The following is an 11,432-nucleotide window of genomic DNA, read 5'->3' as shown; positions in this document are numbered from 1 at the left end:
TTGTTATTCTTAGTTTTTATCTAAGAGTGGATGTAGTCTATGGTAGCACATTGTAAAATGTACTTTAGTCTGTTTTCTAATAAAAGATTTATAAAAAGTGTTATTTTTTTATATAATCCCTATACTTAAACATCCACTAAGTACTTAGTGGTTTTAAGTTAGCCTAGATACTTAATTATTGATACTAAATTGGTATTTTTTAGTAATAAAAAAAACTTGTACAAAATGCAACTTTTATTCCTTACATATTTACATTGTCAAGATTTTAATTAACCTAAAAAGAAACAAGTATTTACTATTTAGTTAGGTACAAAAAAAGAGAGAAAATATAAACAAAATAGCAAACCTTAATATGTACTAACTTAAAGATATAATATGTATATGCGCTGACTTTTGGATGAAATATATCTAAATCAACACAATTTGAAATAAGTCACTTCTTCTATTTAAGTTAATAACTAAAATTATGTGCTAAAAGCTCAACAGTTTTTATTTTTCTTGGTTTTTAAAATAAAAATTTCAAGCGAGTTTATATACTAAAGATTTGTCAATTCCACTATTTCAGCAAGACATTTTTCCAATCCTATTTATTTACTATTCAAAAAATATTTTTATAATATATATTCTTTACTTTAGTATTTGTAAGGAACAGGTTCACACAAAATTTAATCTCTGAAGTATGTTTTGTGTTAGAAAAATAAAGTATGTGAATTCAAAGCATGTTTAAATTGATAATTGAAATATTATTTGGTTTGTTGGATTTATTTTTGCTTGGGTTAGATAATAACTTTTTATAATGAAAGACTTATAAAAACGATATTACTGAAATGGAATTGTGGCAAACTGCTAATCTATTTTAATTCAGTTAATTTTTTTGAAGTGAAACTTCTTTAGGTGCGTTGAGAGTAAAATTTCAAGATCGCGTTAAGGCAAAACCGTCACGTCATGGAGTAAGACGACGATTTTGGTATCTTTGAAACTTGCCAAAGAAGTTCCACTTCTGACACGTATGCTGGGCACACCCTTTTTTTAGAAATTAAGACTATTTTTTATACCAATGAATTATCTTCAAGCACACAGTTGCGTGTGTATGCAAGTAACATCTGTGCAATGTAAAACAAATATTGGGAAATGAATACAACTATTTGTATGGAATTTTAACGAGTGTTAGGCATCTGAGTTTTCGCAAGTATTAATACCTAGAAATTTTTCATAGGCAATTTCCGAAACATTACATAAGAACTAAATTACTTTTTTATTATCTTTGATTTCTACTATAAATTGGTTAGAGAAACAATCCGAGGCTCCGAGGCGAGAAATTTCAATATTACATTTGCGCTGTGTTGTTTTCAGAAAAATGGCAGAGATACAATAAAAAGTAATATTTTATGTAAACAAATCTATCTAATAACTTATATTTAATGAGTCTAAATTTTTCATTTGTTATCATTTATGGACACTGTATTTAAAGCACTGCATTGCTTTTCTTTTCAAGAAACCATGTATTGAAATTTACAAATCCATACTAATATTATAAATGCGAAAGTAACTCTGTCTGTCTGTCTGTTACTCAACGCTACTACTGAATCAATTTGCATGAAATTTGGTATAGAGATATTTTGATACCCGAGAAAGGACATAGGATAGGTTTTATCACGGAAATCCCACGGGAACGGGAACTATGCGGGATTTCTTTGAAAACGCGGGCGAAGCTGCGGGCGGAAAGCTACTATGGCATAATTGAAAAATATCCCTATGTCAAAAATGACTCGTCTTTGAATCAAACTGTTTACTAAAGTGACAACACATGCTCTTAGGGCGGCCGTGCTTCAAGCAGTTGAGACCGACGGCCTGAAGTCGCGATCGCGCGGTCAACTATAGACATTCATTCACTGCCGCACACGGGCTGCTCGAGTAGTCGCGACCGCTTCAAGCCGTCAACTGCGCGGTTTGTATCTACAGCTCGAGCACGGAGCATTCAACGATCAAATCGACTGCTCGAGTAGTCCGTGTACGTTCAGCGTCGCTTACCATTAAACTAAATTTTATAACATGTACAATTAAAGAAACTAATCACTAATCACTCTCTTCTCGACTCTTCTTTACTCCTCTCATCTCATATTTTTCTTCTTTTCTCTTATTCTGTTCTCACAGCACTCTCCATGTAGGCATCGAGTTGTCTATCCAATGCTGACTTGGTGCTGGCCATGTACTGGTCAAGCTGAAGATCTAACTCTTCCTTGGTGGGCACCGTCTTCTTTGCATTTGGAGTTGTCGCTGGAAAATAAATTACTTAATTGAAAGCTGCTTGCATTTAAGCATGGAATCTTTAGGTGAGTTAATTTTCTAACAGTACAAAATATAACAACGTCACAGAATACATAATAATAGCTAAACGCTACAGAACGGACACTCTCCGCCTCCCGCCAAAATTAAACACTTACCTCACCCCGCACGATCAGTCTAAAAATGGTCCGCATTTTTCTGCAAGGACGATACGCATAACGCAACGAAGATTGACAACAAATCAAATTGACTTCAAGTAATTTTTTTTTTTTTTTTATTATTTTGGATTTGTGATTATCGTTTTTCGTAGAAAATGGTTAGATATTGTGCTGTTTACGGATGTATTTCATCAGAAAAATCGATTTTTTTTACGCTAGTCACAAATGTGCCAACCATAAAGCGTTAACACACACATTTGCAGTCTCTACAGTGTGACTGTCAAAACAATAATTTTGTATGGAGTGTCCGGGGTGTGACAACGTTTTACATGAAATAAAAGTCAACAGTAAAAACTTAAATACTGTATATAATGAAACTCAGTTGTTTGTTTGAACAAGCTAATCTCAAGAAGTATTGATTTAAATTTTAAGTTTTTTTTTTCGATAGTCAATCTATCAAGAAAAACTTAAAGCCTACGTAGACTAGGATGACAAGGCAATAGATTTTGCTGCGAGTCAGCACACACTAGCGTTTATTATATTATGTATACTAGATTAGTAAGTAGGCCTTAGAGCAGCCGTGCACGGGCAGCTCGAGCAGTTAACTGCTGAGCGACGTACACGGACGGCTCGAGCGGTCGCTACAAACCGCGCAGTTGACGGCTTGAAGCGGTCGCGACTGCTCGAGCAGTCTGTGTACGGCAGTGAATGAATGTCTATAGTTCACCGCGCGGTCGCTTCTAGCCTTCGGTCTCAACTGCTTGATGCGGTCCGTGTACGGCCGCCCTTAGGAATATAAGCTCTACAACATCACACACAACTAATAGAAGCACTGCATCAAAAAGAGCTCCAAAAATGCCTTATGGAAGCAATCAAACTTGCTAGTACATCATACGTCATCATAATATGATGTTAGTACATCAAGCTAGAGTAAGCAAGTTTTTAGATTCATGAATATTTATTCAGTCATTTAGACTCATGAATATTATTTACCTCTATTGTTCCCCCATCCCTGTCCCCGTCCGCGTCCCCGCACTCGTCCCCGCCCCCGACTGCGCGCATTCTGGCCCACAGTGCGGCGTTGGTTCTGCAACCTGCCTAACTGTTGACGCCCGCCTCTACCCCTGGGGAGAATTTTTAAAATTACTAAATAGCATAAAACGCCATCTGTATGTCTGCTTGGTGAGATCTTCTTAGTCCCTTGGACAGACACAGAAATAGATCACACATAATATATTTAAAATCTTAGAATAATATTTTTAAAACAGGAATTATGTAGTTAATAGTATGTGTCGAATTTTTTTGTAACTCTGTATGTCTTCTCTATAAAAACATAAAATACATCTAAGCAATTGATTAATATGCAGTACACAATGTCACTCACACAGATTTTTAAATTTATTAGTTATTAATTATTATATAAGTCCCATGGAATAATATAAAACATCCTTATTTTCATTTTAAGTATTAATATTAAAAAACTTAGAAATATTACCTAACTCTGCCTCGCGTAAGTCCTATTCTTGTACCGCGCCGCACAAACGCACGGCTTCGCCATCCAAATTGATTGTTAAATGCTGATGATCTGGTGTAAAAATAATGGTCATAATATAAAATTTCAAAAATTATAAGGGAAAATTACAAAAGAGAATAAACAATAAGTCAAACAGGCGGTCTTATTGCTCAAACAGCAATCTCTTCCAGACAAAAGAGACTTAATTTAACAACTAGGTAATTTACAAATTTTTGAAGAATGGGAAAATTCAGTAATCAAATTTATTCTGCTCTTTCGAAAAACGCGGATTCAAATCCTGCCTTGTGATCGAAATTTTTTCTACTCTTTAAAAATTTGTACCTATAAAGCATTTGAATGTTATAATGCTATAAATGTTTTTTGGCTGAACAGATGATTAAAGTAGAAACTATGATAGTGCAATAACACATATGTACTTGCAAATAAACAACATGCATTATATTTAAGCAATGCAACTGCTATTCGTCTTGAGATTTGATGCATTATCATTTCATCGAGCGTTTATTTGGACATATCATATTTTGTGCATCAAAAGTGTTTGTTATTTATTTTGCTCTGCTACCATAATACAACAATAGTTAAATACATACACCCTACGCACATACCTGAAGCCTCGTGCGCTGCTTCCATCAATATGTGGTGTGTCGGTCAGTCAAATGTTATAAAAACAATAGGGGCCCCTCGGGGAGGAAAAACTATATTTACGGGAATAATAGATAATAAAAGATAATGCAAAAGAGACAATTTACGATGTATGTACGTCACCACAGTACAGCCGCCATTGCCGTCGTCATTCACTTCACACATAAATAACTCGCGTCCGCGCGTGATTACTAATATTAGATAAATGAATACACAATATTATGGATATTAAAAACTCCGTGGGCCGAATGCCGAATTTAATAACGCTCCTGATGCGCTCGGCAGATAACTATCTTCCGTGTAGGCCGATGGATAACTACAAATACGACTTATCACGATCAGCGCGGTAGGCAGACTCCGATAGAATGTGACAATAACCGAATGCGAACCCCGCTCTGTCGCCAATTGAATACATCGCGTTTCCGCTATCAGTGTGACCTTTTAATTATTTTATCTATTCCGAACAGAAAGTGATATACTAATGTTTCTTCAAACATTTATCCAGTCACAAGGTGAATAGCAAACACCAATGTGTAAGATGCCCAAATGAAATTGCAATACAACATGCTCCCAATTTTAACTTTTTAACCGACTTTAAAAAAAAAGGAGGAGTTTCCGTTTTTGAAGTCGGTTGTTTTTAACATAGTTATTTTTATTGGTAAACATATCTTTTACCCATAAAATTACTTACCTAAGGTTCCCATTAGACTGTCTCCATGAAAGCCGACTTTTTACACCAAATTGGGAAAGGTTACTAGTGCTATTTGATCTCTGAAGTTTGTTCAAATTGCCTTCACTGCCATAACGTCTAAGACCTAGTCGCTGCTTAACTACTATCTGAAATAAATATTAATAATATGTACAAATTGCTGGTAGAAAAACTTCAAAATAGAGGCAACTACGCTATAGACTAGACTAAAGAATGTTAAATTTAATAGACTGTTGAATGTATAATAGAAAGTTCTTAACATTCTATAGTATGTTTATCTTATAGTGTGCAAAGGCAAGAAAGATAAAAACAAGATGTTTCTCATCAAAGTTTTATTAGTTATATTTCACACTTAGATGTATAGAGAATTTTTTAACCGTTTTCATAATAAATAATAAGTAATTACAACTTACTCGATTTGCTTGTTCCAACTGCTGAACAATTTGTTTTAAGAGGTTCTGGTTACCATAATTATAGCCTTTGTTTGAATAGGATTGAGATACAGATCTTCGTTTTGGTCTTATAACCCGTGGAGGAGGCGCTTGGGCCAGTAGAGTGAACCTTTCGTTCAGTGTTATGCTTGTAGCATGCAGACCATGCAAAGTTTCGATCAACATTTTCGTAGAAGCGCCGAAACTGAAATACTACTATTTTACTAAATAATGAGTGTACATAAAAAATGGAAGGCACAGCAAACTACAAATACGTCAAACGTATCATGAATATTTTGATGTTTCTATATTTTCTGGAAAAAACTGCAAAAATAGCAAAACTTTTTATCCATTTAACGCCGCGTAAATGTCACGCGGCACGCCAACACAGAGCAAGTAATATAGGTACACGCCAATGGCAAGGTATTTTAAAAATGTCAACTTGACATTCGAATTTTTTCGGGATTTCATTCACAGATAATAGTCTATAGCCACAGTATAAAATAAAGCCTATGCTTTATATAAGTTTATAGCCAATTAACAAAAAAAATATAAACTGTGCCTATTTCATGATAGTCTTTTTTCATAAAAGGATATATATAATTTGTTATTTATGATTTGGAATACTCACTCGGTTAATTTCTGCTAATCAGATGATTAGCAGAGAATTACAATGGCTGAATCATAGAGCAAAACCAACTGAATATTTCATCGGTCACTTCTCCATTCCAATAATAAGGTTGATACATATAAAATAATAAGAATGACGCCTGTACGTTTTTTTATCCCTTTCTCACCAACTTGCCAAGTTAGGTGTGAAAGGGATAAAAAACATACAGGCGTCATTCAACGTCATATTTTCTTGTTACAAGTTAATGGTCATAGGCAATCTCCAGTGTATTAGATATACCCCGTTTTCCAATTACAGCATTAGAGCGCATTATGCGGCATAATGCTTAACGTTAAATGTTCCAACTACAGCAACGCTTCGCACAATCGAGCACTAGAAAAGTAATGCGCGTGAATTGATGCGTGCAATCGATTTATCGTTAGTAATTATTAATTGTTGGAAAAAAATTTAAAGCTTTCGTTTCATTGTAGTTTTTTCGAAATAATCAAAGTTAATTCAAATTGTGTTAAAAAATAAATATGAGTATGGATGAAGGTACAAACATTGAAAAAAATGTTAATGAAATAATCAAAATCCAAATTACTTAAAATAACCGTAAATGTGGGTTATTGCTAACTCCATGGACGTATAAAAAAAGACGGACACCGTATTACGAACAAACAACGTGAAGCCACCATAGTAAGCTAGCGATCGTGTAAAGGCAATAAACACGCACACAGTCTCACCATAATAAGCTAGTCGGCCGCCATTACGTCGTGAACTAACGACTGATTAACTGCGTCACTGTTTCACAAAAAATATTTAAAATGCCGTCTTGCGTGGTTAAATGGTGTCGCAACAGTACAATTTTAAATAACAAAACACAAGGGATTACATTCCACAGGGAAGCAAGTTATTTCCTTTTTGTTTTAATGACAAAATTATTACGGCAAAATTTATAGAAAAAAAATACACCCGCCATTGTCATCAGCTGTTGCCATGGCAACATGGCACACACACATGGATGTTTCGCCGCCATTACTAGGCTCAATGTTTAGGCCTCAGAGGAATAAACCTATAGAGTACTTGTATCGAGCGTATACAATTTACATATACAGTGCAACCTTAATATAACGTACCTCAATATAACGATTTCCTCGATTTAACGAATTTTTCGTAATCCCCTTGAATTGTCCATAAGATTCAATATAAAATATCCCTTTACATTACGAACATTTTTTGCGAACCACCTCTTTATAACGAATTTTTAACTATCAAGAAAAGTATAAATACCTCTAATTAACGAATTTCGTCAACCCAAAACCTTTATATAAAGTTCAAACCAATGTAATGATTCTTAATCTCATAGTATGTGATTCATGTCGCGACAGGTTTCGACATGCTTTTGTTCGTAAAACGATCATTTTTGTTTAATTTAAATTGGAAAGTAATGTGAACACTGCTGCTCGTCACTATTGTTAAAGATTCAAGTTGAAATGGATCAGAAACGTAAAAGACCTCTTTATAACGAATTTTAGACCAACCTAACCTCAACATAACGAACCTCAGTTCAACGAATTACTTGATATAACGAATATTTATATGTTCCCTTCAGATTTGTTATATCGAGGTTGCACTGTATTTGTTTCTCTCTATCTAAAGAAAACGTCGTATGAAAGAATGAGATAGCTATAGACTACAAGCTACGTTTCAACATAGTCATGGCACCATTTTTACTATAGGTACGTATTTAGATAGATAGAAGGTGATAGTGATGGGATGTGCTTCCATCGATAAAATCGTGAATGCATTTTGCATTTACGGTTTCGTGAAATAATAAATAATAAAAAAAAAAACAAAATTAATCATAAATTTCAGTTGAATACATTATTTGTTTAATCCTACGAATATAATAAATGCGAAATTATGCGAGAATGGATAACTTTCTCTTTCACTGCTGAACCGATTACAATGAAATTTTGTACATACACACATAGGATAGGTTTTATACCGGAAATCCCACGTGAACGGGAACTGTGCGGGATTTTCTTTAAAAACGCGGGCGGAAAGCTAGTATATTTTAAAATAAATTTTAAAACTTGAAATGTAACTAATTTAAAATAAAGATCAATAAAGTTAAAGGAGTGAGGAGAAAGGCACAGTCAGCATGAATTTTAACAAGTTCATAAAAGGACAGTCTTAAAGAAAACATTTTCCTTACATCCTACTAATAAAGCGAAAGTTTGTGAGGATGGATGTTTGTTACTCTTTCACGCGAATACTACTAAACCGATTACAATGAAATTTGGAAAAATTACTTTTGATCCCGTAAATCCCACAGGAATGGGAACTATGCGGGTTTTTCTTTGAAAACGCATGTATATTAAGTATGTATTTCAATAGTAGTTTCTCATCTATGAGAACTGTCATTTAATCAACCGTTTAATTTTCACATAGTTACACATTTAAAGTACCTAAATGTGTAAAAAAAAAATTAAAATAAAAATTCACTCACACACAAATGTATTTATTATCTAAAGGAACAAAAAAAAACGTAAGCGTAAGATTGCACAATTCTTCTAGAGTATCCATCTTGATAACACGCAGGCTCGAAATGCAGTGAACACAATCTAGCAAATTTCGACGGCGTCCAATCTACACGTCTCATGTTTTATACCCATTTTTTATTTAGCTCTGGAAATCTAAAACAAAATGAATTTATTAATAATCTAAAAGAGAAACAACAAACTAAACAGATAAGTCAAATAAAACAACCACGTGGTATTTTTTATTTTCCTGCTGTAGAAAATTTACATCTATTATTTGCTACAACAACTACATATAAATCTGATATAAGAAACAAAATAAATAAATCAACGTTAATATGAAATAGATTTTTTGTCATAAATCGATAATATACGCTAGATGTGTTACAACACTACGGTGGTAAACAAAATGCCAAACGTGATAATATTGTGACATTTTTTAAAAATTATTTAATTCTTTTGTATTCCACAACCCCATAAAGTGGGTAAATGTTACAGTTACAACATAAACTTATAAAAAAGCGCTTGATAAAACCTTCTAATAGGGTTAGAACATAAATATTTATCAATTTGCTGAAAATCACTTACCGATGGAAAGATATTTCTTCATTGTTTTCATCCAAAACTCCCATTCGACTAGTAATAGCCGGTAGCTAAACATACAATAGTCATTTTAGCACACTGACAAATAAAAAGAAACACTAAACACTTTATATTTTCTAAATATTTCGTTAAAAACACTTGACGCACCGAGACCTCCAGCTGGAAGGCAAACAAAACTTAGCCGGCGCGCTACGTTTGAAGACAGTGCAGATACTCTATCGCTATCTCAATCTGACTTATGCTGTTATTGACTTAGAGTAAGTAGATTAGAAAATATGTATTTTGTTCTGTCTCAATATAAGAACTCTATAGGTTTATTCCTCTGAGGTTTAGGCGATATACCGTCCGCTCGGAGCAATTAACAAGCCTGGAGAAGTAACAATTAATTGAACGTTTCTTATATAGTGGCTCTCTTTTATTCAATACCCTAATTAATGCGATAGAAAGAGACAACACACTGTTATCTGCTTGGCATTCAAATCCACATGTAGCCACTTTTTGTTCTAAAAAGGTAGTGCTTGCCTTTACTTTATCGAATACTAAAATATCGATAAATAAAAAAATTAAGTTATAAAATTGCTTGAAGATAATTTAAGATTCGTTTAATTTTGAATTATGGATAGGTAATTTCAAATTTTAAGATTCGTTTAATTTGGAATTATTCATTTACGATGCGTATTGACTGCCTTGCATTGTATGGTAGTGGTATTTATAATAAAATATTATAAGATATTTCGGTTTAGGTTGTTTTTATGGTTTCGTAAAAAGGTACGTATTTTTTCCTGTTTTCATAGATTCATTCATAGAATTATACGGAACCCTTCGTGCGCGAATCTGACTTCCACCTAGTTGATCTTTTTACAAATCAATAGTCGTATCCTAACTACTAATATTATAAAAGCAAAAATATATAAGAATGGACATATTTTGATACTCTTTCACGTAAAAACTACTGAATGAGTTTTTATGGAACTTTACAATTATATAGTTTAAACATCAGAATAACATATAAGCTACAATTTACCACAGGAAAATAACTCATTCCCACAGGAAAAAATTGGTACAAGTTTAAAATAAATTGCTTCAAATAAAACAAATAAACATTTATTTTTTTAACAACATTTTATTTCGATACTTAATTACCAAATTACAATATTTATTATTTAAAATAGATGCCACCTTAAACTTGTGGCACAGCATCTCTGCAAAGCACTTTACTTTTCTTCCCGTCTGATTCGAAATGATTTGAACAAGGCCGAGAATGTTTTGAAGGCTTCCAATTTTTCCTGTGCTATAGCTTTAACTCAAACATCTTTTAATTGTTCTCAAGCCAGAAACCTGCAAATAACAATAAAATCCATACTTAAATACCTTTTTTTTCTCCTAACCTAAAGCAGTCATTATCAATGAAGTACTTCGTTCCTACTCAAGTATCGATAATTGCACAACACTATGGAAGTTATATTTTGCATTTTTTCTAAAAACTAAGCTGATTATGATTTCATTTCAATGATTACGGTTAGATAAAACATAGATGATTAAGAAAATAAGGTAAATTAACTTATTTATCATACAATTAACAAAAAAATTGATCAATACACTAACCTGTGAAATGATAAATTTCAATCTTCGTCCGATTTCACATTACTACGGCTTTTACAGCCGTAAGCAACACAAGCCATGTTATCTTTAGTCAATTGTCTTTTCATAAAATAACAAATTAAACTAAAACACTCGTTTTTCACTTCAAAAATAATAATTAAAATCACCATGCGTCCGTGACCAGACTGGTCACTGAAACAAATTGACATGGGCACATGTCATTTCAAACTGTCGAACTGACATATATCTGTCCTCTTTTTTCGCATGACATTTTGCCATAAGCCAAAAAGGCCAAACTAGTGCTATATTGT

The 11,432-nt window shown here is 33.3% G+C and overlaps 1 protein-coding gene across 1 annotated transcript; it reads right to left on the bottom strand.

Annotated features, from left to right (window-relative positions):
- Positions 1-2,086: 2,086 nt before the first annotated feature.
- On the bottom strand, positions 2,087-6,130 carry LOC149899439 (uncharacterized). Its single transcript, XM_090113584.1, has 5 exons — positions 5,743-6,130; positions 5,312-5,457; positions 3,940-4,029; positions 3,438-3,568; positions 2,087-2,277 (listed from the first exon to the last, which is right to left on the bottom strand). Exons 1-5 carry the CDS (start codon positions 5,944-5,946, stop codon positions 2,138-2,140), a joined length of 711 nt encoding a protein of 236 aa, XP_089969710.1. The 5' UTR covers positions 5,947-6,130; the 3' UTR covers positions 2,087-2,137.
- Between the last annotated feature and the right edge of the window lie 5,302 nt (positions 6,131-11,432).

Source organism: Colias eurytheme, chromosome 20 (genome assembly GCF_061535395.1).
Source record: "Colias eurytheme isolate Ceu_HAF_F1 chromosome 20, ilColEury1 Martin Lab GWU primary, whole genome shotgun sequence".
NCBI lineage: Eukaryota > Metazoa > Arthropoda > Insecta > Lepidoptera > Pieridae > Colias > Colias eurytheme.
The sequence above is the reverse complement of the archived record's forward strand: the minus strand, read 5'-3'. Positions and strand labels throughout refer to the sequence as shown.

Coding starts and splice junctions, on each gene's coding strand:
- LOC149899439 (XM_090113584.1), bottom strand. CDS start 5,946: ATGTTGATCGAAACTTTGCATGGTCTGCATGCTACAAGCATAACACTG. Junction 5,458..5,742: donor AGTTGGAACAAGCAAATCGA/GTAAGTTGTAAT, acceptor TATTTATTTCAG/ATAGTAGTTAAGCAGCGACT. Junction 3,569..3,939: donor CTTACGCGAGGCAGAGTTAG/GTAATATTTCTA, acceptor AATTCTCCCCAG/GGGTAGAGGCGGGCGTCAAC.